This window comes from Oncorhynchus mykiss, chromosome 1 (genome assembly GCF_057628025.1).
Source record: "Oncorhynchus mykiss isolate SJ-2025 chromosome 1, ASM5762802v1, whole genome shotgun sequence".
Classification (NCBI taxonomy): Eukaryota; Metazoa; Chordata; class Actinopteri; order Salmoniformes; family Salmonidae; genus Oncorhynchus; species Oncorhynchus mykiss.
This window is the reverse complement of record NC_143022.1, coordinates 80,990,855-81,018,090: the sequence shown is the minus strand read 5'-3', so window position 1 is coordinate 81,018,090 and position 27,236 is coordinate 80,990,855. Positions and strand designations below refer to the sequence as shown.

At 43.5% G+C, this 27,236-nt stretch overlaps 1 protein-coding gene across 1 annotated transcript; it reads right to left on the bottom strand.

The window, feature by feature from the left end:
* Window positions 1-308: 308 nt before the first annotated feature.
* On the bottom strand, window positions 309-11,319 carry tspan14 (tetraspanin 14). The gene is made up of 9 exons (XM_021612736.3): window positions 11,198-11,319; window positions 10,419-10,507; window positions 8,880-8,930; window positions 7,079-7,225; window positions 5,318-5,488; window positions 4,764-4,889; window positions 4,213-4,263; window positions 2,910-3,023; window positions 309-2,829 (listed from the first exon to the last, which is right to left on the bottom strand). Exons 2-9 carry the CDS (start codon window positions 10,497-10,499, stop codon window positions 2,761-2,763), a joined length of 810 nt encoding a protein of 269 aa, XP_021468411.2. The 5' UTR covers window positions 10,500-10,507; window positions 11,198-11,319; the 3' UTR covers window positions 309-2,760.
* Window positions 11,320-27,236: the final 15,917 nt, after the last annotated feature.

Below are 27,236 nucleotides of genomic sequence, written 5' to 3'. Positions count from 1 at the left end.
AAAATAAATGTTAACTCTTACATGAAGGCTGTTCAGGACTTCTGGTAATTTCCCATTATGAACACAAGAGGGCTCTAAAACACAATTAAGTCAGTACTTTTTAGAATAAAGTTACCTTTGTTTTTTGGGGGCAAAGCCAATATGTCTGTTTACAAAGGAAGCCCAATTCTGAAATTTTGCCCAATTATTGCCAAGCGCTGATCTGATTGGTAAAAAGATCAAATAGTGGGGGAAAAAATATTAGAATTGGGGTGTCTGTGTAAATGCAGCCATTTTAATCTGTGATGATGATTAATTACACAGGGAAATTTAACAAAAATGGACAACATACTTTATTGCTTATAAAAACCTATCCAGAATTAAGAAAATTCACATTTACAAAATGTAATTTGGTAAAACAGAACATCTACATATGGGAAAAAAAAGTCCCTTTTGTTAAAAACACTCCCATGATCACATGGAAGCAATCTAACACAAGCACACAAAATTGTTAAACGACATAAAAGACCTAGACCATCAGATGTGTAAATGGGAGTTGAAGGCCTGAATGAAAGTCCTTTAATTTGATCTTGTAATGTATGACATATAGCTCAAGTATAGCATTCATCAGCTGTAAAGATATCCTCATTCAACAATTACATTGTCAATCGACAGACACTCTTGCACAGAGCAATTAGGGTTAAGTGCTTTGCTCAAGGGCACGTCAGATTTTTCACCTAGCTGGCTTGGGGAGTCGAACCAGTGACCCTTCGATTACTGGCCCAATGTTCTTAACCGCTAGGCTACCTGCCATAGATGGCTCTGTAACGCACTCCATTCTGGTATGAGGACAGCAATGGAGAGGGAATGAGCAGGGCATCATTGGACAGGATGAAGGTAAAGCAAGCTCAATGTGTGTAGGCACTGGCAGTTATCTAGCTTGCAGCAAACACCGCCGCTGAAAACGCTTTCAGAAGGCTTGGAGTAATGTTTCAGGAAGTCTGCTCATTCTGTGGCCAGAGGTCACTTGGATGTGGGCTGGGTGTCTTGTTGAGGTGTAAAGGCTGAGCAGAGGAGACAAGTTGGGCATCAAGACCTCCCGCACAGTTGTAATTATATCTTTTCTACATAAAGTGCCTCCGGGCAGCCCGATCAGACAGCATTGTATTTAATATCTAACAAGAGCAGAGTGGAACAGCTCAGCACATTTTCAAGCTAAAATTAAAAAGGCGCCGACTGGGTTTGCGTTTGTGAATGTGTTTAGAAAAACAGATCATCATCAAGATAAGACAGTAAAAAATTATTCAAAACATTACAGGCGAATACAATCTCTCAATCAAAACTGTCACCATGCAGCCAGATAACCAGGTCTAGTGATGTGATCACAGCACGATCCCGGCTATAGGTTGATGGGATGTGAGCGCTATGATCAGATCTCACCTGTGGTTCAAGTGGCCCATGCTGCTCTGGATGTCTCCCTGTCGGTCTGGGTGAGAGACACCGGGCTCTGTGTCTCCACTGCTGCACTTGCCCAAGCTTCCTTGGCTGGAGTCAACACAACAGTAAAATAATCCAACTCAGCTACTCTTGAGTCAACAAGCTAACAACTAATATTTCACTTAGGGGTCATCTAACACTGATCAAAATAAAGCATGTCATCTACACACACATTGCGTCAACAGTTGTTTCCCTTAAGTTGTGTCTACATGACCGATACGCAACACTAGTTGGCATGATGCAGTACACATTGTGGAATGACAAGTATGTATGAGAAGTTGTGAGACACATGACTGCTAGAAAAGACAAGGCATGATGGACAATAGGACAGAGGTTCAGCTGTGCACTTTTGGTTTTGACCAGCTGCAGACTGATTCTAATGGTTTAAAAGGTAGACTCCGCTAGATGACTGCCACGAGCAGCACCACAGATATTGAGATGAGCAAGATGCAATACTTTGCGCCCAACACAGTATCTGCACGGGTTCGCTTCACTCTTACAGCATTGTAGGTAGAGAATTTAAAATGTAAAAAAAGAGAAGTTGAGGCTCACACTTTGTGGAAATTGACCCACCATGCAGTTTACTGTCTGCATCTACTGAGTCTACCTTCAAAATAGAGCTGCATTTCTCATGTTTAGCTGAGGTAAGGGACAATGGTAGTGCCAGTTGAAAGCCTGTCACATAACAGTGCCGAAATCCTGTTGTTTCAGATTGAGCTCTAGGGCGAGGTCTTATATCGGAGCCATTGCAGCTGCACTGACGTGGTAAACTCCTCCTCCCCCAGTCTGATACGCTACCATTCTACTCATGAAACGCTGAAGGCTAGAGAACACACCTTTTAAACCTGTGCGGCGACTTAACTTGTTGTTTTTGGATCATTGAGGTATGATGTATTGACCCAGGAATCGACCTGGGTTTATTGGTTAAGACTGTTGCCGGGAAAGAGGAAAACATTCACTGTGTCTGAGGCAAACCATACAAAAATGTATCTAATTACAAAAACAAAGGGAAACCCAGGGTGTATTTTTAAGTCCGACTGCAATCCTGTGAGAGAAGGCACATAAGAGTCTTGAGTTGAATAAGGCGGATTAATGTCCACTGTGCAGGCTCTGCAGAGGTATCCCATCTCCAGAGACTGACAGAACAGTCCAAAGATAACAAGCCACGGGTATAGACGTATTCTTGTCCCTTGCCATGCCTCAGAGAGATCAGAGATCGGGAGGAATGTATGGCGGATAGTCCCAGTACTGTCCTCTGTAGGCCTATGCATTTCACCACACCACTCAGTAGTAGTTAAACTTGACCTTCTCAATGTCACCGATCAGTGTCCGAGCAAAGAAGATGCCCATCATCTGAGAAGTGAGAAGAATTCACAGCATTAGTTTAGAACACATGTAGTCTGTCATTTACACGTGGATATACTTATATTTACCTGGAGTACAGATATAACGATGAATACTCCAGCTATTATATAGATATTCCGAGGCAGCCACTCCTCCAAGGCTGGGATGCAGCCCTTGACGTAAATGGCGTTACTCCAGACCCCCTGCAACAGGAAATGACAGCTATATAGAATGCTCTTCCATACCTTCGTATATACCGGCTTACTCAAATCACCTTACTACAACCATTGGTGCACTTAATGCATCGTATAAAGGCTAGAGCCAACAGATTGCTTTTTCAAATACTAAAGATTTAACACCAAGTGTGTGTTGTCAAGAAGTTTCCAGAATTTGAACAAAAAAGTCCTTTCTGCTGTTGTGTAGCCTTCATCCATGACAGCCTATGTATGAAAAAAATCTTTGAAATTGATAGAGCACCATAAAAAGGGCAGAGGAAAGGTCAAGGTTGGCAAATATTTGGTTCTTCTGCAATGAATTGAGTCATCTATGATGAAAAGCAAAACTCAGCTCTTCCATGTTCAGCATAAAAATAGATAAATGTTTTATGCGCATCTGCAGTGTCTAAGACGTCCTTCCTGATCAACAAAGAAGTCTGCCTTGAAACCTTGTTGTAAACCCCTGTATGGTTCTGCCGTCTCCCAAACTAATAACAATGAAGACAAATAATTAATTCTGAGCCAGGGGACCCAATGTAAAACAGGGTGAATGTGAAAAACACCTATTTAAACCCCAACTTGGAGAGCGACCACTGAAACACTAGGCCAAAATATAGATGAAGAATAATTTATTTTCAGCCCGCCGCTCTCCGTAGTGACAGAGATTCACAGGGGCAGAAGGGAGCCAACCACGACATGCGTTTATCCCATTTGGGTAATGGGGAGAAAAGACAGTCAATAGAGTTTAAAAGACCTGCCACTAAAGCCTGTATCATCTACCCTTAAGAAATTAGTTCTTTCTGCACTGAAATTGCCCCTTAAACATTTACTCACAATACAAAATGTTTACAGCAGTAGTTTTAATACAGCTAGTACAGAGGCAGATTGTCACAAACAGTAGACATGGATGCATATATAGGTGATATAAAGACAGTTCGGGATATTTAACACTAGTTGGAAACTTCCTTCAAACTGAACGCAGAGACAAACATTTTATCCACGAGTTCATCTGACTCTGGGGAAGTAGATAAAGGGCTTCATTGCCAAAACCCTGAAGTATCCCTTTAAAAGACATGCAGTATGATATAATGAAGAGAAAAGGCTGGATAAAAGCATCTAATAAATAGCATATATTATGAACACATGTATGTGATGTGTGCGCTGGATAGGGTCTTACCTTTGGACCTTTACGGACATCATATCCACACTGGGTGTTTAAAACGGTGTCCTGAGGAGAGAGAAACAGTTTGATTTAGTACCGGCAGTGTCAAGGACTAATAAGAAGCATACCTAAAAATGAGTATGACAGTGGGAGTTGTAACATTAGAACAGAGTGACTTATTCAGAGGAGACGAATACTGACGGAGCAATGACACCAATGGCACATTTCCATTACGGATTTGAGCAGTGTTTCACCCAAAATAAATCAGGCTTTTCAGTTTCACCCTACGCAGCACAGCACCTGGTGTCACACTTGGGGCCAAAGCCCAGGCCACTGGTACTTTTCAGCTTTAATTTACATAATGGCTAATTGAACTTTAACACCATCTCACAAAGCAGCTGTTTTGATTATGCAGAGGTTGTTGATTCTGCTCTTCACAAGTCCTCACGGTCAGCCCTAGCTATACAAACACATGTGCCCTAGTATAACATAAGGGTGTATACACTAGTGTAACAGTGGAAAAGCAGCACAAAAGAGACATGGAGAGACGGGCAGAGAGTACTTACTGCAGGGTCACTGAGGCAGCAGGAGAAGGGCACTCCACACCTCTCTCTGCTGGGGTTGTTGATGGTGCAGTTGAAGTAAAGATTCAGGTTCCAGTCATCAGGCTCCTTGGCTCCGCAGCAGTGGTTCTAGGACAGACAGTAGAGGGGAGTTTGAGTCAGAGATGGTTCTAAATAACCAAACACACTGAAGCATCTTCATACCACACATCTGACAGTGTAGGACTGAGCATACAGTACATATACATTAGGAGGACAACAGTTCAGGTCTCATCAGGTCCCCAGAGAACAGGCCATTGCAGCGAGACTTGTGAAAACAAGCACACACTAACACTGGAATGTATCAACAATCTCTGAGCGGTTAGGAGGAAAGGAAACAATGTGACAGAAAGGATGTGAGAGACAGCATGAAACAAAACAGCAGCAAGACATTATCAGGGAGGGGAAAGAGGCACTGGTTAAAACATCACCTTGTGTCTCACAATCCCTTTATCTGCCTCTATATCCCATTACCCACCCCCACAGCCAGACCTTGCATAGCTCTCCCTCTCTCCTACCATCTTTTGCAGGGAGTCGATGAGGTTCTGCAGGTCGATGTCCTCCCTGTAGGCCTTGACGTTGGACAGGAAGAAGTCATTGATCCACTCCCTGACGTTGTCCTGAAAGACGAACGCCAGCACGGCTGCCGTCAGCTCCAGGAAGAAGATGAACCCGATGACCCCTGAGAACTGAAGGACAGAAACAAGCCATTTACCCGTGGTGAGAGACTAATAGAGGGGCATCCGAGTCAGACACAAAGACAGGACAGTCGTGTTCGTGGTAGCACGAGTAGACAAAACAAAAAAAACAATTGCATACCCTTATCAATAGAGTAGTGTTATCACAATACCAAAATGTTACTAGTGATTTGATACCAGGCCAAGAATAGTGATACCACAGAGGAAAACAATTCTGAGTGACCTAGCACCCGGTTCATCCCGTCCCTGTGATACTTGTTCCCGTTTTCTAAACGTTATGCGCATGTGCTACATCAACAACCTTTCACTGATATTCACACTCCCACTCAACACATATAGTATTCAACGTCACACTAACATAATACTGGATAGAACAGCTGATTTTCTCACATTTCCAAGGGCCTACCTGTGTTTTGGCTGGAGGAATACACATGCATAATGATCTGCATATCATTGTGGCAATAAGGGGGAAAACGCAACATGAAACCTTTACCTCTTCATTAAAAACAGACAGATGCCCCCTCCGTCTCCCACACACTTAGCCTACCTGTTAAATTCTCTAGCAACAGCTGTGGTGAACATTGCCTGCAGTCAGCATGCCAATTGCACAAAAATGTGCACAAAATTTGAGAAATAAGGTTTTTGTGCGTATAGACAGTTTCTGGGATTTTGTGTTTATATTTTTGTTCAGTGTATATCAAATATGCATTAAATCGAGCAGAAAATTAAAAAAGGTCGCTCCGGTAATACGGGCAATGGTTTATTGGCATTTGAGTTAGAGAAAATAATGTATCTGCTGTAAAGCTGCAAGTATGCCTGTCACTAAGCTGCATTTGTCCTCTGGCACTCAAAGGCTGCTTGACAGTGAACTTGCACAGTCTACCCAGACTGGCCTGTGCTTTATGAAATGATACATTGTATCAACTTTGCTCGCACTGCTCCAGTGTAACAGAAGACTCATCAGGGTGTGCATCCCCACTCTCCATCACAGCTAAATTCTATTTTAAAAACTGATTACGGAATAGATGCGCAGACAGAACGGACTGAGAGAAGCAGGTGAGTGGTGGCTGGAAGGGGATGTGGATGCCGGCTGGCTGATTACAGCTCCCACACCTGATATATGCATGAAAGTGAAGTGGATATTACTGGACTGGGGCATTCAAGAGACTAGCGTTGCTTAAAAAAAATCCAACTGAATTTATAAAACACTTAACATTTTATAACAGGCGCCAGCAGATTCTTTAGATTGGTAGGGCTGAAAAATGTGGTACTGTCACATGAAACTTTACTACGGTTTTCTTAAGAGTTGGTATCGTGATATTTTGATACTGTAATATTTACGTGCAACACTACAATGCAGGATGTGGTAAATGAAGGAATCCCTTATTCATAGATTTCCACTCATTAAGATAGACACCCCTTGTTAGTCATAGGATGTGGAATCAACTGTGGAGCATGTCTGACTCATGGAGCACAAGCTGGGCCAACAGAGGTGCATGTTTGTAAGGGCAGCTGAAATATATTTACCAGTATGCTATGAGACACAGAGAAAAAGGATTGTTGAAGGGGTGCGGTACTCACAAATTTGAGGAGGCAAATGTTCTCCCTGAGTGCACCTACACATCCTGCAAAGCCCAGGATGAAAGTGATCGCTCCCACAGCCAGCACCAGCCACACAGGGTCAAAGCCATGCAGCCGTGTCACCTGGGTCAGGTCCAACAGCACACCCTATAGGTGAGAGAGCAGTCAAGTTAAAGGCCTAGTGCAGTCAAAGACGATATTTCTAAAATATAGCTATAGCCACACAATGAGGTTGGAATAATACTGTGGTATTGCAAAAATGATAATGCTCTTTAAGTCCAAGAGCTGTTTGAAAAGACTGCCTGTTTTGGTGAGATGGAGGTTTGGCCTTCAACGGTGACATCAGGCGGTCAATTAGTTAGACCAATAAGTTCCAAAACATCTTACAATAACAGCTAGTTTTCCCCACTCCCAAAACAGCCCTCACAATTATTGCTCTTTGCTAACAAGCTGGTGTCTAACTCGGGCGACAAGCTCCCTAACCCGGGCGACGCTAGGCCAATTGTGCATCGCCCCACTGACCTCCCAGTCGCGGCCGGTTACGACAGAGCCTGGGCGCGAACCCAGTCTCTGGTGGCACAGCAGTACAGCGCCCTTAACCACTGCCTCACCCGGGAGGCTGGTTTCTTTTTTACCATTTGAATTGAAAAACAATCCCAGTAAGGTACTTAATTGGTACCCAGAAAGTTCTCTCTAACAAATCCTATCTATAAAACTAGCTATTGTGTATGGCGACACAGGACCGAAGTCTGGTCAGTTATTTTAAATCTATTTTGCTAATTTTTTTCCGGTGAGCTCAATTTGCATATTGCAGTTTCTCTAGATATAAATCATATCAAGCCTTTACTGTGCGATGTAGTAGGGAGTAATGGTTTCTAACAAGCCAATATCCTATATAGCTTTGTGCAGAAAATGTTGTAATTAACTACAATCCACCTACTTGTCCGGTTTCTCTTTTAGGACTGCTAAATTAGGTTTGAATGTGCGAGGGGGTAGAGAGCAGTTGCTTCACAAGGTCTCTCTACCTGAAAATACATGGTTGGTATCCAGCAGTGACAAGTTTGCCTTATTTACTTTAAAGAACTAAAACAACAGCATAGGCAGCAGCTCTATAGAGATTAGATGACCAACAAGTGTAATATACACAATTGAAATATTGTATTAAAGTGAATAAATCGTTAATAAGTGATAAGCAGTAATGGGCAGTCACTAACATCATTTAAATTGTATTAATTGTTTTATTCTGTGTTGGGACAGCATTCAACACAATGCATTTAATGTTAACTTTGTTTCAATAGAAACTGAAAACAGATTTTTAATAATCAAAGTGAAACAGGCCTAAAAAAAGCACTAATCGCTCAGCACTAAACACTGATGACACAGAGACTGATATAATTTCCAGAATAGCATCAACGTGCAGGCATTACTTCAAACATTGAATAAATCACGGCATACCTGTGATTAAAAGCTGCTGTGTTACCTAGTAAAATTAATAGGTCCAATACGCATTGGAATAACCTCTAATGTAGTCAAGCGGTTTGACCCTAGACAACAGACATTTACATTAAAATGCCTTATCAGCTAAAGTTAAGCCATGTGTAACAAGAGGGGAAATTAAACTTGATAATTGTGAAGCTTTCAAAAGCTGTGAAGAGAAGTGACTGGATAATCCTGGCTTAAGTATTATACAGCCAATCAGTCTGTGTTTAAGGTCAATCTCAAACACAATTATACAAACAGTCATTTGTCTCTGTCCAGTGGTGAAACATTCACAGGGCCATGGGAGAAGCTGCTAACTCACCTTCTCACTCCAGGCCCAGAACCCAATGGCAATGAATGCTGCTCCAGCCAGCTGAGGAAAGAAGCATAGAAACTATTTTTTCTGGTGTGTTCATTTATTTACATCAGGTGTGTTTACTTGTATTTAACCAGGGCATTAGGTAGACCTCTGCACTAAAGAACATTGAAGCATAGATAGAGATATATATATTAAAAAAAATAGAATCCTGCTGACCACAAACACTGACAACCGCTTTAATTACAAAGGGGGAGCAACATAATTAATACATTTTTAAAAACAGGATGAGCAGTCACAAATGGTTACCACACCCCCTTCCCTATCAAGAGACGAAGTAACACTTAACCAGAAAACAAACTGAAACATTTCTACATTTCCTGTTGACACCAAGAGAGGAAACTAGCACCCATCAGACTGAGTCCTGTTCACTCTAAAGCAGGAAGTATGGGCTCTCAATGTTCATTCTCAACTCGATGTTGGCAGGGAATTGATAGAAATGTGTAAAGTGACAGCACAAAGCAATATTTTGCACTATTCTTTAATTGACAAAATAAACCAAAGCCGTGGCTGTTACCAGTGGAGGATTTTATCAGAGGGAGAGGCGATGGAAAAAAGTACTCTGTGTAGATAGACAGTGGCACCGGGTCAGCCTGCAGAGGCTGCCATCTGGCCTCCAAGGCAGATAATGGTTGAAGTGAATCAATGTGTTTCCTACATGGGAATCCTAGAAATTCTTGCATGAAAAGAAAACAATGGGCACCAACCTATTGTTGCAGTATTCTAGTATCTGATTTAGGTACTGCTCATGGCCAACAGTATATTCATAGCTACATTCATTGCTTAGCACCAAATGAGACAAGGGGGTGTCATAGTATTTGTATGCCTATATTCAAAAGAGGAAAGAGGTCTGCCTAAAAAAGACACAGGAGCCTACAAGCCAGAATGTTGAATAGAATTATATTTACACTTACTTAACCGGTTGTCTGTGCTTTTGACGGTAGGTGGTAGAGATAAGGTATCTACAGGAAAGTGTTGTTAACTCAACTTTTTGCAGTGCCGGTAGTATCTGTCACTTGGCTTTTTAATCTCCTGACACATTGAACAATATGTAACCAATAGCCCGAATTTAACCGAACGTAGTCAACCGAAGCACGTTTCCTCACAATCAGCTTGAAGTGTTTGTGAAGTTTGCCAGCTGATTGGGATGGGACAGGTTCAGTATGTGGTTCAGCCATATTGTGCATGTGTTTGTTTTGTCAGTATTGAAAACACAACCAGAAATACAAGCCAGCGTACTCAGTCTGGTTGATAACACTTTCCTGTGGATATTTTGATTACTTCAGACAACAGAGAAAAGCAGCAGACAATAGGTACAGTAAGTTGAAGTGAAGTTTGTTCAACATTCTGACTTGTAATAGGACTGTTCGGGAATGCTGAGCCTACATGTTAGAGATGAGTAAGTATCACACTCTCTCTCGGGTTCTAAAGAGAGGCATTTTGCCTGCCTTAAAGGTTTACTGGGCTACCGCTAGTGCTACTTACCCAAAATATTATGTTGTAGCTAAACATGAGGTACTTGTAGCAGCAGCTGACCTCTTCATTTTCATAACGATAGTAGTGCATCTTTGCCCCTGTGTTGAGAGACGAGACATAACATTTAGCTAGGTGGCACGGATATAACAGGATGTGAAAGGTTTACCTAGTTAGCTAGTGTATAATCCAGCTGTATATCCATAAAGGTCAGCAACATACATGTTTAGTTAGCGCAACTGAAACACATAATGCTAAGTTAGCTACAACTGATTAGACAAGACCCAAGCTAGCTTTTAAAACTTATTTGGCCAGCTAACTAGCTAAACGTTAGCTAGATTGAAAATGCTAAACTAATGTTAAACGTTAGTCTTTACCTGGCTACCACGTTAGTCGGTCAAGACAAACAATTTATACTGCGGCTAACTATCGCTAGATAACATGGTAGCTACATGTAAACACAGCTAACTTAGCAAGATAGCTAACGTTACTAGCCATGGTGGCTTCCCGGGACATAAATGTGATTCATTGGAAAGTTAAACACATATGCCATTCAATAATTATGCCGCTAAGTCTCTAATGTTCCCTTGCTAGATGCTAACGTTAATTAATTTAGCTAGATAACGTTAAGTTAGCTAGCCATTGACTAGGAGTCAGCTAACGCTAACTTCGTTGTTTAGCTAACTAACGGTGACGATATATATATTTTTTATAACTACTGTAGCTATCAAACTCGTTACATTTAATCAATTCGTAATACATATTTTCTTCGTCGCTATCTCAACACTCACCGCTTTGTTGGCTTGGCTGAGTTTTAAAAACTCTTTGGAGACTTTATTCTCGACTTCCCGAAAGGGCAGGAAGCCACGCCCAATTTGTCCGGGTGTGGCCTGCTCCCCTTACTGGATGTGTCGAAAAAATGTCTCCTAAGACTTTTTGTAACAATGACTAACACATTTTTATTTTATTTAACTTGGCAAGTCAGTTAAGAACAAATTCTTATTTTCAATGATGGCTTAGAAATATTGGGTTAACTGCCTTGTTCAGGGGCAGAACGACAGATTTTTACATTGTCAGCTCAATGATTGATCCAGCAACCAATCAATCAATCAAATGCATTTATAAAGCCCTTCTTACATCAGCTGATGTCACAAAGTGCTGTATAGAAACCCAGCCTAAAACCCCAAACAAGGCAGGTGTAGAAGCACAGTGGCTGGGAAAAACTCCATAGAAAGGCCAGAACCTAGGAAGAAACCTAGAGAGGAACCAGGCTATGAGGGGTGGCCAGTCCTCTTCTGGCTGTGCAGGGTGGAGATTATAACAGAACATGGCCAGCAGGGAGAGAGAGAGAGAGCGAGAGAGAGAGAGAGAGAGAACTTAAAGGCAGGAGAAATACTCCAGATATTACAGACTAACCCTGGCCCCCTGACACAAACTATTGCAGCATAAATACTGGAGCCTGAGACAGGAGGGGTCGGGAGACACTGTGGCCCAGTCCGACGATACCCCCGGACAAGGCCAAACAGGCAGGATATAACCCCACCCACTTTGCCAAATCACAGCCCCCACACCACTAGATGGATATCTTCAACCACCAACTTAACATCCTGAGACAAGGCCGAGTATAGCCCACGAAGATCTCCCCCACGGCACAACCCAGGGGGAGATGACTCAGCCCACTCAAGTGACACACCCCTCCTGCAGTGCCTTTCCGTTCACCTTCACACTCCTGGGCCAGACTACACTCAATCATAGGACCTAATGAAGAGATGAGTCTTCAATAAAGACTTAAAGGTTGAGACCGAGTCTGCGTCTCTCACATGGATAGGCAGACCATTCCATAAAAATTGAGCTCTATAGGAGAAACCGTGCCTCCAGCTGTTTCTTAGAAATTCTAGGTACAGTAAGGAGGCCTGCGTCTTGTGACCGTAGCATACGTGTAGGTATGTACGGCAGGACCAAATCGGAAAGATAGGTAGGAGCAAGCCCATGTAATGCCCATGTAACACACACACACACACACACACAGCAAGAGTCTGATGCAACCACAAAAAACACAGCAGTAAATCTTTAAATCAGCCCTTGCCTTAACAGGAAGCCAGTGTAGAGAGGCTAGCAATGGAGTAATATGATCACATTTCAAGATTCTAGTCAAGATTCTAGCAGCCGTGTTTAGCAATAACTGAATTTTATTTAGTGCTTTATCTGGGTAGCCGGAAAGTAGAGCATTGCAGTAGTCTAACCTAGAAGTGACAAAAGCACGGATACATTTTTTCTGCATAATTCTTGACAGAAAGTTTCTGTTTTTTGCAATGTTATGTAGATGGAAAAAAGCTGTCCTTGAAACAGTCTTGATATGTTCATCAAAAGAGCGATCAGGGTCCAGAGTAACACAGAGGTCCTTCAAAGTTTTATTTGAGACGACTGTGCAACCATCCAGATTAACTGTCAGATTCAACAGAAGATCTCTTTGTTTCTTGGACCTAGAACTAGCATCTCTGTTCTGTCTGAGTTTAAAAGTAGAACATTTGCCGTCATCCACTTCCTTATGGCTGAAATACAGGCTTCCAGGGAGGGCAATTTTTGGGGTTCACCATGTTTCTTCGAAATGTATAGCTGTGTGTCGTCTGCATAGCAGTGAAAGTTAACATTATGTTTCCGAATGACATCACCAATAGGTAAAATATATAATGAAAAACGGAGCCTTGAGGAACCCCAACATTTACAGTTGATTTGTCAGAGCACAAACCATCCACAGATACAAACTGATATCTTTCCGACAGATAAGATCTAAACCAGGCCAGAACTTGTCCATGTAGACCAATTTGGGTTTCCAATCTCTTCAAAAGAATGTGCTGATCAATGGTATCAAAAGCAGCACTAAGGTCTAGGAGCACGAGGACAGTGTCACGTTCTGACCATCGTTTGTGTGTGTTTTCCTTGTTTTAGTGTTGGTCAGGACGTGAACTGGGTGGGCATTCTATGTTGGATGTCTTGTTTGTCTATTTCTATGTCTGGCCTGATATGGTTCTCAATCAGAGGCAGGTGTTAGTCATTGTCTCTGATTGGGAACCATATTTAGGTAGCCTGGGTTTCACTGTGTGTTTGTGGGTGATTGTTCCTGTCTATGTGTTTTTCACCAGATAGGCTGTTTTAGGTTTTCGTTACGTTCATCACGTTCTTTATTTTGTAGTGTTTGCATTGATTCGTGTTTTACGTTTGTTCATTAAAACATTGATCGCAATCTACACGCTGCATTTTGGTCCGACTCTCCTTCTCATAAAGAAAACCGTTACAGAATCACCCACCAAAAAGGGACCAAGCAGCGTGTCAACAGGCAAGAACAGCCCAAAGTGGAGAACAGTATGGACTATACTTCTTGGGAGGAGATAGACAGGTGGGCGGTCGACCCAGGGAGAGTGCCGGAGCCCGCCTGGGATTCGATGGAGCAGTGCGCGGAAGGATATAGGAGAATGGAGTTTGCGAAGCAAGCAAGGCGGCGCGGACGGAGGCCCCATAGTCAGCCCCAAAAATTTATTGGGGGGGGGCTCAGGGAGAGTGTGGCAGAGTCAGGAGCCAGACCTGAGCCAACTCTCCCTGTTTATCGTGAGGAGCCAAGGAGGAGACCAGAACCAGAGCCGGTGTTGGAGGTGAGCGAAACAGAGACTGTGAAGGAGTTAATGGGGAAATTGGAGGAGAGAGAAATGAGGGAGTTGCTGTGTTGGTGTTTTAAACATGGAATTTGCCCGACGGAGCGTGTCGGGGATTTGATGGCACCTGGGTCAGCGCTCCATACTCGTCCTGAGGTGCGTGTTAGTCGGCTGGTGAAGATGGTGCCAGTCTCACGTACCAGGCCTCCTGTGCACCTCCCTAGCCTTGCACGTCCTGTGCCAGCACCGCTCTCAAGATCTCCAGTACGCCTTCACGGTCTAACCCATCCTGTGCCACCTCCACACCCCAGCCCTCCGGTAGCAGCTCCCCGCACCAGGCTTCCTGTGCGTGTCCTCGGCCCAGTACCACCAGTGCCAGCACCACGCATCAGGCCTATAGTGCGCCTCGCCTGTCCAGCGCTGTCGGAGCCCTCCTCCTCTCCAGCGCTGTCGGAGTCTCCCGCCTGTTTAGCGCTGTTAGAGCCTTCCTTCTCTACAGCGCTGCCGGAGTCTCCCGCCTGTTTAGAACTGCCAGTTAGCATAGAGCTGCCAGTTAGCATAGAGCTGCCAGTTAGCATAGAGCTGCCAGTTAGCAGGGAGCTGCCAGTTAGCAGGGAGCTGCCAGTTAGCAGGGAGCTGCCAGTCTGCAAGGAGCTGCCAGTCTGCAAGGAGCTGCCAGTCTGCAAGGAGCCGCCAGAGCTGCCTTTCTGCAGGATGCCGCCAAAGCTGCCAGTCTGCAAGGAGCCGCCAGAGCTGCCAGTCTGCAAGGAGCCGCCAGAGCTGCCAGTTAGCATGGAGCAGCCAGGGCCGCCAGTTAGCATGGAGCAGCCAGGGCCGCCAGTCAGCATGGAGCAGCCAGGGCCGCCAGTCAGCATGGAGCAGCCAGGGCCGCCAGTCAGCATGGAGCAGCCAGGGCCGCCAGTCAGCATGGAGCAGCCAGTCAGCATGGAGCAGCCAGAGCAGCCAGTCAGCATGGAGCAGCCAGAGCTGCCAGTCAGCATGGAGCAGCCAGTCAGCATGGAGCAGCCAGAGCTGCCAGTCATCATGGAGCAGCCAGTCAGCATGGAGCAGCCAGAGCAGCCAGTCGACCAGACTCTTCCAGATCTGCCAGTCGACCAGACTCTTCCAGATCCGCCAGTCGACCAGAATCTTCCAGATCCGCCAGTCGACCAGAATCTTCCAGATCCGCCAGTCGACCAGAATCTTCCAGATCCGCCAGTCGACCAGAATCTTCCAGATCCGCCAGTCGACCAGAATCTTCCGGATCCGCCAGTCGACCAGAATCTTCCGGATCCGCCAGTCGACCAGACTCTTCCGGATCCGCCAGTCGACCAGACTCTTCCGGATCCGCCAGTCGACCAGACTCTTCCGGATCCGCCAGTCGACCAGACTCTTCCGGATCCGCCAGTCGACCAGACTCTTCCGGATCCGCCAGTCGACCAGACTCTTCCGGATCCGCCAGTCGACCAGACTCTTCCGGATCCGCCAGTCGACCAGACTCTTCCGGATCCGCCAGTCGACCAGACTCTTCCGGATCCGCCAGCCGACCAGACTCTTCCGGATCCGCCAGCCAGCCAGGATCTGCCGGATCCAACCACCTGCCTGAGCTTCCTCTCAGTGCTGAGCTTCCTCTCAGTGCTGAGCTACCCATCAGTCCCGAGCTACCTCTGTCCCGAGCTGCCCCTCTGTCCCGAGCGGTCTTTAAGGAGGGTAACCTATCTAGGGACGCTAAGGAGGTGGACTAAAACTGTTATGGAGTGGGGTCCACGTCCAGCGCCAGAGCCGCCACCGCGGACAGATGCCCACCCACACCCTCCCCCATAGGTTTAAGTTGTGCGTCCGGAGTCCGCACCTTGGAGGGGGGGTACTGTCACGTTCTGACCATCGTTTGTGTGTGTTTTCCTTGTTTTAGTGTTGGTCAGGACGTGAACTGGGTGGGCATTCTATGTTGGATGTCTTGTTTGTCTATTTCTATGTCTGGCCTGATATGGTTCTCAATCAGAGGCAGGTGTTAGTCATTGTCTCTGATTGGGAACCATATTTAGGTAGCCTGGGTTTCACTGTGTGTTTGTGGGTGATTGTTCCTGTCTATGTGTTTTTCACCAGATAGGCTGTTTTAGGTTTTCGTTACGTTCATCACGTTCTTTATTTTGTAGTGTTTGCATTGATTCGTGTTTTACGTTTGTTCATTAAAACATTGATCGCAATCTACACGCTGCATTTTGGTCCGACTCTCCTTCTCATAAAGAAAACCGTTACAGACAGATGCAGAGCCTCGGTCTGACGCCATTAAAAGGTCATTTACCACGTTCACAAGTGCAGTCTCAGTGCTATGATGGGGTCTAAAACCAGACGGAAGCATTTCGTATGCATTGTTTGGGAAGTGAGTTGCTGCGCAAAAGCTTTTTCAAATTGTTTTGAGAGGAATGGGAGATTCGATATAGGCTCATAGTTCTTTATATTTTCTGGGTCAAGGTTTGGCTTTTCCAAGAGAGGCTTTATTACTGCCACTTTTAGTGGGTTTGGTACTCAACCGGTGGATAGAGAGCTGTTTCATGAATTTATCACTGCTGAAGCAACCTTTCGGTTACTGGCCAAACGCTCTAAACACTAGGCAACCATAAAAACTAAAAGTAGTTTGTTTGTTACATTGTTACAAAGTTAGAAGTCAGAACTTGAATTGCTAATTTATTGAGTAATAATCTATTTAAACACATCTCTTTAACTTTATGGAAATATAAAATATCCTCAAAGATAGCCCCATCACCAATGAATATGGTTAATAAATGGCATTATATATATATTATATACACACACACACACACACACACACACACACAGCAAGAGTCTAATGCAACCACAAAAAACACCCCTTTTGCAGAACCCCTTTTGATTTGAGCGAAATCTTCCATACGTGTTTGCTCATTGTAGAAGTGCTCAAGAAGTGACTTTTTGGACCTAAATGACAAAACATTCAGAGACAAAGGTGCTCAAAGTTGACCTATTTTGCATAGCCCACCTTACCATGAGACATCCATGTCTTCATCAGTGTAAAAGATAAACTCTTGAGATTGCTATAATTTAAATGCTTACAAACAGGGTTGCCAAACTATTTATAATTTCTTGAAAATAAATTGTAAAAATTATTAGGCCTATATAAAAACTTGTAAAGTCAGATTTTCTTCATGTTAGCATATGTTGCAGTTAGACCCTATTTTACATCATCTGAGGTTTTTGTGTTGTGCCAGCTAGTGGTGCACAAGTCAGCTGTTTGTTTAAAGCCAGTTTATGCTTGATCTGGAAATGTACTCGAAGGCTCCGTACTCGAAGGGTGTGACGCAATTGTGAAGTCTGTGCGCCTACACATTTTTTATACAATGCGGAGGGCTCCGTATAACCCTGCATTGACATGATTGGTTAATGGTAGGGGGGGTGGGAGGTCCTGTATAAACACAAACTCACTTCCTTTACAACTTCCTTCACAACAGCTCTGCTCAACAGCTCTACGCTGCTCCGCGAAGCAAGAAGTGTGAATGCCCTGACTTCTGCAGAGGCTGTATCACCGTAAATGTTGCATGACCAATGCAGACCTCAGATTGACCATGTAGTGCCTTTTACCTGCACCTGCCCGCACTACTAGTAACCCATCTGCAACCGCCTAACTATATGTGATAAAGTGAAAATGTGAGGCCTGCACCAGACCCTAAAACGCACTGCATGGTCAAATCGACATCTGCATTGGCCGTGCAGTCTTTGTGGAGCAGCACAGAGCTGTTGAGCAGAGCTGTTGTGAAGGAAGTTGCCAAGGACGTGAGTTTGTGTTTATACAGGACCTCCTGCCCCCAACTACCATCAACCAATCATGTCAATGCTGAGCTATATGGAGCCCTCCAGATTGTTACACAATTTGGGAGGGGCACAGCGATGCGGTACAGAGGTCAATTTGGCCTCTTCATGCCTCTGAAGGCTCCGCAATTGCGTCACACCCTCCAAATGGAGTCTCTGACCACATTTGCAGATCAAGCATAAATTGGCTTTAACACTAATATAGAAAATACACTGTAGGCTAGCTACAGTCAGAGACAGCAGAACGATTTTCTGACAGGGGGAGCAGTTGTTGTTGCCTGAATTAGACATGTTTCTGCGTATAATTTCCGACATTTCAGTAGCCTATTTATAAGTCAACTTCTCTATAATTAGATACATGCAGCTTCTCTTCTGTCATTATATATTGCCCTAGAAGACGAAATATACGTAACCCCTTGTTCAAAATAATGATGTTATGAATCTATAGAATGAATGCTTCTATCTAGTTGACATCGGTCAAGTTTTCTGTTATCTCTGCTTCTTTCGCAGAGCAAAGATGTTTAAGGACCAGGGGATAAAATGCAATAAAAACATTTTTTAAATAATACCCTAAAATAATGAGAAAAAAAACCCTCAATGTAGCCCAGAAATATAAATTGCACAAGAATTACACATTTATACGTTTATGGTATTGTTTTGTCTTTATTCAACCAGCCCGCCAGCCACCGAAACTTCTTAACTGACATGGATATCTGGGGTATGCGAAATGTGTCAACTTTAAGCATATTTATCTCCTGAATGTTTCACATCCAAAAAGTCACTTCCTGACAACTTCCTCCATTGGCAAACATGTATGGAAAGTTTGGTTTATATCAAAATGGATGCTGTCAAAAAGGGATTGAATTCCAATGGATTTAGCCTACCCTATGACATCACTATGATTTGATTCAACATTTTGTTATGTGCCTTTTTGAGACTTGAGTCAGCAAAAGCCTACATTATATCGGTAATGCCAGCAATAATTCAGCAGGTGTAGCTGTTTCTTTAAAAAATGATTTACTGAGGACAATGCATAGCAGAATGGGACTGGAATGAGCCGGATTCAGGATCTATAGTGGTCCAAGTAGATGTGAGGCTTTTTTAGTATTTCCCCCAGAAATGTCACAAAAAATTGTTGAGGTTCGTTAGAATAGTTCAGTCTGGTTCTATATTTGTGCATTATTAAAAGCAACTGTTCTCAGTTTTCTTCATGATGGTGGATGTAATGCATCACATTTTCTTGTACTATGTTAGCAATAACCATTGCATAATATGCCGGCTTAATTACTCAAACAGGCACAACCAGGCTATGAACTGGAGTAACCTTGTGCTTCTGTGTGCACCTCTCTGCCCTACACAATGAACAAAGTGTGCTGTAAGAAAAAGTCACAGCAGGCTCTGTGAACAGACTAAGCTCCCACGCATTTTGGGTTGCTATGAATCAAACTAAATATTACCCCTAACAACCAACCCACCCACCCACCCAGGAGTGGAGTGCACCTCTTAACCATCAATAAAAGACTGCAGAGACTAGGGTATAACTCTCACAACAGTATGATAGATTTAACTTCAGAGCTAATACTCTCCTCCACAAAACTTAACCTATTACATTCCTGTGCCTTGCTTTGTATCTGTACCACTGTCATGCTTGGACCATGTCTAATGTTGTAAGCTACAAATCAGCTTGATGTCAGTGAAAGTATTCAAGAGAAAAAAATAGTATTTCTATATTTTTGTAGTTTGTGCTCCAACAATAGGAGTAGAGGTGAAAGTATAGCATTTACGATCAATTTAAACTAGGTAGGGGACCTCTTCCATCTGCAGTGGGTGGATGTCCATTGACTCCTCCCCAATGTAACTATTGTACGACTCACGTTTGGTATAACTATAGTATTAGTTATAGTAACTATAGTCTATTTTCAAACCACTTATCCAATTAATGTTTATATGTACTTGACTTCCATGTATGAGAGTTGCAAAAAAAACTTTGTGACACAACCTTTTGTTTGGTGGGGGGCAATTGGTGATTAACTTAGTTTATGTCAAATAAATCAACCCTAAAATGTACTAGACAAACATACACTGTACTTAAATGATTAATTCTCCCTCCATATAATCTCTCTAATTCAGCAGTATATGAACGAGGAGTAAAAAAAAAAGGTATGAGAGAAAATGCTCAAACTGTGATATATTTGTAGGTATGGCCGGGGCTGCCGCTGCTGTTGATTGGTTCTATGCCTGCACTGTTTTCACACCTGGTCCGCAAACAGTGGCCCAGTCAGGAGCCAGTGGTTTTGGGAGGGAAGGGAGGGATGGAACGAGGGAGGAAGGATGGAGTAGGAACCCTGCCACAGACTCACCCGTTTGGACACGGTGGTTTTGGGATCTCCTTCCGGCGGCCCTTCCCTTCTCTCCGCACCTGCACAGCAGAGTCAACAGGCACGACTCACGACCGGGCACATCTGCAGTTATGCAACACAAGGCATAAAGGGAGACGAGAGGTCCATATGGACAGTCCACATGTCAGAGAGAGGCCTGAATCAAAAGTGTGTCCTGAAAAGGGAAATTGAAGAGAGTGAGAGTGAGTGAGAGAGTGAAAGGGAGATAGATACACTACATGATCAAGATACTCATCGAACAACTCATTCCAAAATCATGGGCATTAATATGGAGCTGGTACCCCCCTTTGCTGCTACAACAGCCTCCACTCCTCTGGGAAGGCTTTCCGCTAGATGTTGGAACTTTGCTGTGGGGACTTGCTTCACTTCAGCCACAAGAGCATTAGTGAGGTTGGGCACTGATGTTGGGCGATTAGGCCTGGTTCGCAGTCGGCGTTCCAATTCATCCCAAAGGTGTTCAATGGAATTGTGGTCAGTGCTCTCTGCAGGCCAGTCAACTTCTTTCACACCGATCTCGACAAACCATTTATGTATGGACCTCGCTTTCTGCACGGGGGCATTGTCATTTGGGGCGGCAGGGTAGCCTTGTGGTTAGAGTGTTGGTTCAAACCCCCAAGCTGACAAGGTACAAATCTGTCGTTCTGCCCCTGAACAGGCAGTTAACCCACTGTTCCTAGGCCGTCGTTGAAAATAAGAATTTGTTCTTAACTGACTTGCCTAGTTAAATAAAGGTACAAACATTTTTTGTCATGCTGAAACAGAAAAGGGCCTTCCCTAAACTGTTGCCAAAAAGTTGGAAGCACAGAATCATCTAGAATGTCATTGTATGCTGTAGTGTTAAGATTTCTCTTCATTGGAACTAAGGGGCCTATCCCAAACCATGAAACAGCCCCAGACCATTATTACTCCACCAAACTTTACAGTTGACACTATGCATTGGGGCACGTAGTGTTCTCCTGGCATCTGCCAAACCCAGATGAATCCGTCAAACTACCAGATGGTGAAGCGTGATTCCTCTCTCCAGAGAAAGCGTTTCCACTGCTCCAGAGTCCAATGGCGGAGAGCTTTAGACCACTCCAGCCAATGCTTGGCATTGTGATCTTAGGATTGTGTGTGGCTGCTCAGCCATGGCAACCCATTTCATGAAGCTCCCAACGATGTTGCTTCCAGAGGCAGTTTGGAACCCTGGCTCATAGTTTGTAACAACAAAAGGAGACCGCGCATGATACATTAAAGGTAAAAGGAATACATTTATTAAACTAAGATTAAATGTCAAACGTACCCAAGCCAACCTATCAAACAGTGCTTGTATACGTTGGACATACTGAGAGCAGGTGTCACTATAAATGACCACGTTATCCAAGTACACCATACATCGTTGCAGGTGCATTATGCAAACCAAAAGGCATAACTGTATAAGAATACAGTCCAATAATTTGTGATGACTGCACAACTCTCCCTTGCTCTAGTAGACAAGAGGACCTGCCAGTACCCTTTAAGGAGATTGAACTTGCTCCGAAACTTTGCAGAACCCACTTCAACACAATCAACACGATCCTCCATATGAGGTAGAGGAAAGGAATCCCCAACGCTTCTGAATTTTTCAAACTACCCTCTTCATACAAAGTATGAGGCGGAAAGGAGTCTAGGGCAACTGAGAATGCGGAAAGGGCAGAACTAAGTTAACTATCACCTGACTTAACAGGAGTCGATGCCGATGAACAATGGTAGTGAGGTTTCAACAAATTCACATGAAAAAGTTGGGGGCCTTCCTGCTCTTAGTAGTTGCAACCAGATAGTTCTGTTCAGACACTTTGCACACCACTGTGAAAGGCCCAGTGAACTTAGCATAAAAAGAAGAACCTACAATTGGTAACAGAGCTAAAAACCTAGCACCAGGGCAAAATTGTCTCCTTTCAGTCCGACGGTCATAAATATGCTTAATCTTTACTTGTGCACTTTCCAGTTTCTCTTTTTCCATTTCACCAGCTAAGAACACAATTACGAAAACCATTAACATAACCAAGTAAATTTAGTGGTGGCTCTACTGTTCCCCAGCTGTCATGCAACACAGCCAGAGGTCCACGCACTGCATGTCCAAAAAACAGATAATTTGGTCTAAATCCTACACTCTCCTGGACAACTTCTCTAGCTGCCAACAATAACCATGGCAAACCTTCTTCCCAATCACAATCTAGCTCTATACAGTATGCAGCCAGGAGAGACTTTAGGGTTTGATGAAAATACTCTAACGCATCCTGGGACTGTACATGACTGGTTCTGCTAGACACAAAGCTGCTGTAGCACTTGTGCAAACATGAAAGGTAAAATTAGAGCCTTGGTCACTCTGAATGACCTTAGGAATGCCAAATACAGAGATGAACTGAGATAAAGCCTTCACAACAGACTTCGTTATTGTGCGTAGCGGATAAGCAGCAGGGTACCTGGTTGTGTGGCACATCACTGTAAGCAAATAGCTAATGCCAGACATAATGGGGCAAAGTACCAACACAGTCAATGATCAAATGTTCAAAAGGCTGACCAATGGCAGGAATAGGATTCAGAAGAGCAGGTTTAATTGACTGATTTGGCTTACCAGTCAACTGGCATGTGTGACGTTTTTTTTTAATGTAAGCAGAGATGTCACATTTCAACCTTGCCCAGAAAAATAAATGCAAAATATGGTCATACGTTTTCCTAACTCCCAAATGTCCAGCAACATTATCATGGGAGATTTGAAGCACTGTCTGGCGAAACTACAATCTGCATGATAAGATCACCTACAAAGTTTTCCCCATGAGGCACGCACCTGCAAACAAGCATACTGTTTTGAAGCCAGTAACCTTGTGCAGAGCTGTCTGTCCCATCAGCTGGCAACACTGTCAAACAGCTCCTTCAAAGAGGGGTCGTCCTGCTGTTCCTTCACCAAGTCATCACGAGAAACAGACAAGAGATGCCCAGGCAAAGGTGAGTAAAACGCTTCTGTAACAGACAGAATTTTGTTCAGTTACTGACACCTCCCAGCACATGTCACTGCACAGATAACTGTACTATCTGGAGAGTTGTCGGACTCCTCAGATGGAGGGAGAACAGGGATTTGAATCCTCAGGAGCAGGGTTTTGACTCCTCAGATGGAGGGAGAACAGGGATTTGAATCCTCAGGAGCAGGGGTTTGACTCCTCAGATGGAGGGAGAACAGGGATTTGAATCCTCAGGAGCAGGGGTTTGACTCCTCAGATGGAGGGAGAACAGGGATTTGAATCCTCAGGAGCAGGGGTTTGACTCCTCAGATGGAGGGAGAACAGGGATTTGAATCCTCAGGAACAGGGGTTTGACTCCTCAGATGGCGGGAGAACAGGGATTTGAATCCTCAGGAACAGGGGTTTGACTCCTCAGATGGAGGGAGAACGGGGATTTGAATCCTCAGGGGCAGGGGTTTGACTCTTCAGATGGAGGGAGAACAGGGATTTTAATCCTCAGGAGCAGGGGTTTGACTCCTCAGATGGAGGGAGAACAGGGATTTGAATCCTCAGATGCAGGGAGAACAGGTGTTTGACTCCTCAGGAGCAGGGGTTTGACTCCTCAGATGCAGGGAGAACAGGGGGTTGACTCCTCAGGAGCAGGGGTTTGACTCCTCAGGAGCAGGGAGAACAGGGGTTTGCTGTGTAGCCACATAAGGTGGGGGCACCGAAGCCCTGTATAATGAGATCAATACCCACCACTGGTAGATGAGGACACACCACAAAACACACCTTTCATAAGATCTGAGTCAAGTTGCACTGTATGCACAGGAACAGGAAAAACAAACAACCCACGGATTAGTGTAGAATCACCTGTATCCAGTGGCAACCCTACATTTTTTGCAAAAAATAAAATGGAATTAAATATGTGCATATATATTTATTATTAAAAAAAATGATTTTCTGGAGGGGGCTTGCCTGTTATGTATGTTATTTTGGCATTAATAATGGTCACATATCAGTTTGCAAACAACATAAAAATATATATATCATTGAGTTAATAAAGCCACACAAACATGGTCCCTTTTTGTTTTCTTGAGTAAGGTAGCTCCAAAATGCAGGTGTTTCAGCCTAGCTCAGTGCTTTCTGTAGTGGTGGGGCTGGTCAGCAGAAAATCGGAGCATTGCACCGTGATTGGCTCAGTGTTCTGTCACTCATGAGGACACATGTCATCCGCCTTTAGTAAGGGTAGACATCAAGAATGTGAGCCCTTTGGGTCCTGCCATAGACTTAGATTAGAAATGCCCTTCCAAGAAGGCTCAAGGTCGTTGGCCACAGATAAAATGATTTAAAATCGCATATCTACAGTAGCTTTGATTGGACTGATTGGACTAGCTTGCAGTCATCATAAATCAAGTACACAATCTACTGGCAAATCCTTTTTAATCCTTGTTATATGAAGAGAAATAACAAAGAGAAATTGTAGATAAAACATATCGGTGCTCATTGGCCATTGGACATAAAGATTACACAACAAGTTGGAAATCGCAAATTCAACAATGAGTCGTTTGAAAGGAGTCAGTGGCTAACTGCAAGAGTTGCAAAGAAACCACTAAAGTTAGCCTGCTATTCAATGGAGTGGCTGTGGTTTTTTTTCCAGAGTTCCCACCATGAATCCAGAGAAAGACATACTTTGTTGACAAAGTTTGATGACTAAATTTGCCACCTTCACAAGGTGAGTCCAAAAATGTATTGTATGCTGCTGCATAAATTATGTAATGGAAGAGAAATGTATACTGTAGCTAAGAAAGCAATACTAAGTGTATGCTGTGTAGTAAGCTGTTAGTAGCCCATGTACCTCACCCTAATAATTTGGTCTATTTTCACCAACGTGGTATTGTAAACACATTGTTCATGGCCCGGTGTGTGCTTGTTTGGCTACTTTTTTGTACAGTTTTGACAGTGCTACTGATAGTAGTGGTGGTGCTTGGCTTGCAAGTGCAAATTCAGCACACACAACATTCTATAATAGAATTGTGTTATTTGAGGTGTCAAATTAAAAGCTTATTTAACGTGTCAAATAGTGTTATATTACGGTATCTTTTTTGACACGCAAAGACCCAAACGGCGTTCAATGTCTCCCACCCTAATAATTTGGTATATTTTCACCTCTTACTTTCACCTACTGTTCTGACTTGGTGGTGCACATTTAGCCTATAACCTGTTTTAGAGAAATGTAATCATCGAATATTGTAAGAGCCTTCATTGTCTATTTATGTGCCCCCTTTACTTATCCTACGGTTCTGACTTCTACTGTAAGAATGGACCGTGTTCTGAATTCTGTTGCTGTTCAAAAGTGCTGAACAAATAGTTATATTGACTACGTCCGTCGTCGCTTGCTCATTGTCGTAATCAAAATTATGGATTGCCTCTTCTTGGTTTCTCGTCCCCCTATGCCATAGTTTGTACATCTCAATTGTCAGTAGAAACCACATTTGTTTAAGCAAGTCTACCATATCAGCTATGTTTTTTTTAAGGCAGTAAATGAGGCTGAATGAACTGTTTCACTGCCAGACAAAGCTCAGCTGAAAGCCAGGTGTAACAGTGGTAAGGCTTTGGGAATCTGCTGTTGGGACAGCTTTATGTAGGCCATATCAGTTTGTGGGCACCGTTTGTCACCGTTATAGTGCAATTAACATATTGTTTAGTGTTGTGGCTTTGTTGGCATGCATCCCACATGTTTTGTTGTTTTCCCCACTAAGATTTCCATGCTAAAATAGCCACTGCCTGTATTTGATTCAAGAGAATGGCAATACAGATTCACAAACAAATGATTCCACAGAGCCTGTGTCTCACAATATTTTGACTGCCACTTTCTCATCACGTCCTACCAGGGAGAAATAACCTTCAGGAATGTAAGCAGCATAGTCATAAGCAGTGGCTTTTTGAAAAACGTTCTGCATGCTTCTCAAGCTGAGATAAAGTACTAGGCCAGAGAACTGTACTTTTGAGTTGCCACCAGAATTTGTAGCTTCCAGGACATTCATTTTTCCAGTGTCCCTTACCTTGACAGTAGTTACAAACTCTAATTAGATCATTTCTACCTCGTATGCCACGATCAACCTTAGGAAAACATTGATCTGCTCACAACATTGAACATTTTTGGCGAGCGGAGAAGTACTCTGTACTTTATAAAAAAGTACTTTATAAAAAAGTACTTTATAAAAAAGCTTTTATAGATGAAGACATACTCATCTGATAAACTCCTAGTCAGGCAGCAGTTCTATATTGTGCTCACTAACACGCTCTGGTACTGAATTCTTAAACTGCTTAAGTACCACCGGATCAGACAATTCCTCAAATGTATCTATCTACCTCTGAGACAGAGCACCAATGACTAAACTGAAACACTAAATTTCATGCAAATTCTACATAGGTTTGCTTGTCACCTAATTTCCAATTGCGAAAACACTGCCTACAAGCCTCTGGGACCAATTTGTAGGCTTTTAACACTGCTGGTGTCACCGTTTCATAGACGAGCGTTACCAGTTAATACACACTGTAGCAGTAAAGTACGATCTGCATCAGACCAGATTCTACTACTAGTCAAACAAAGAGAAAAATGTTTCCCGGTCCTTCTCATTACCCCGAAAAAGTAAACATTTCTTACAATGTCCTCAGTTGGATAGTTGGTTACTGGCAAAACTGATGACTAATTTGACCCTTGCTGACTAGGTCTAGCTTATACTGTTCCATCTGTCGTTTTACCAACTCAGTTTGTATTAATCTGCTCTATTTCTAGTTGTAGCATTATCTCGTCGCTCAAAACTTAAACAAGTGACACATAGTGATGCAAATGGAGTAACAAACTGTGGCTCTCGAACAGTTAGGATTCCTTCCTCAACTAGTTTGGCTTTTAGACTGGCTTTCATAATATCTTTCAATCCAATATTGTAGTGTTCAGTAATCTGTGCC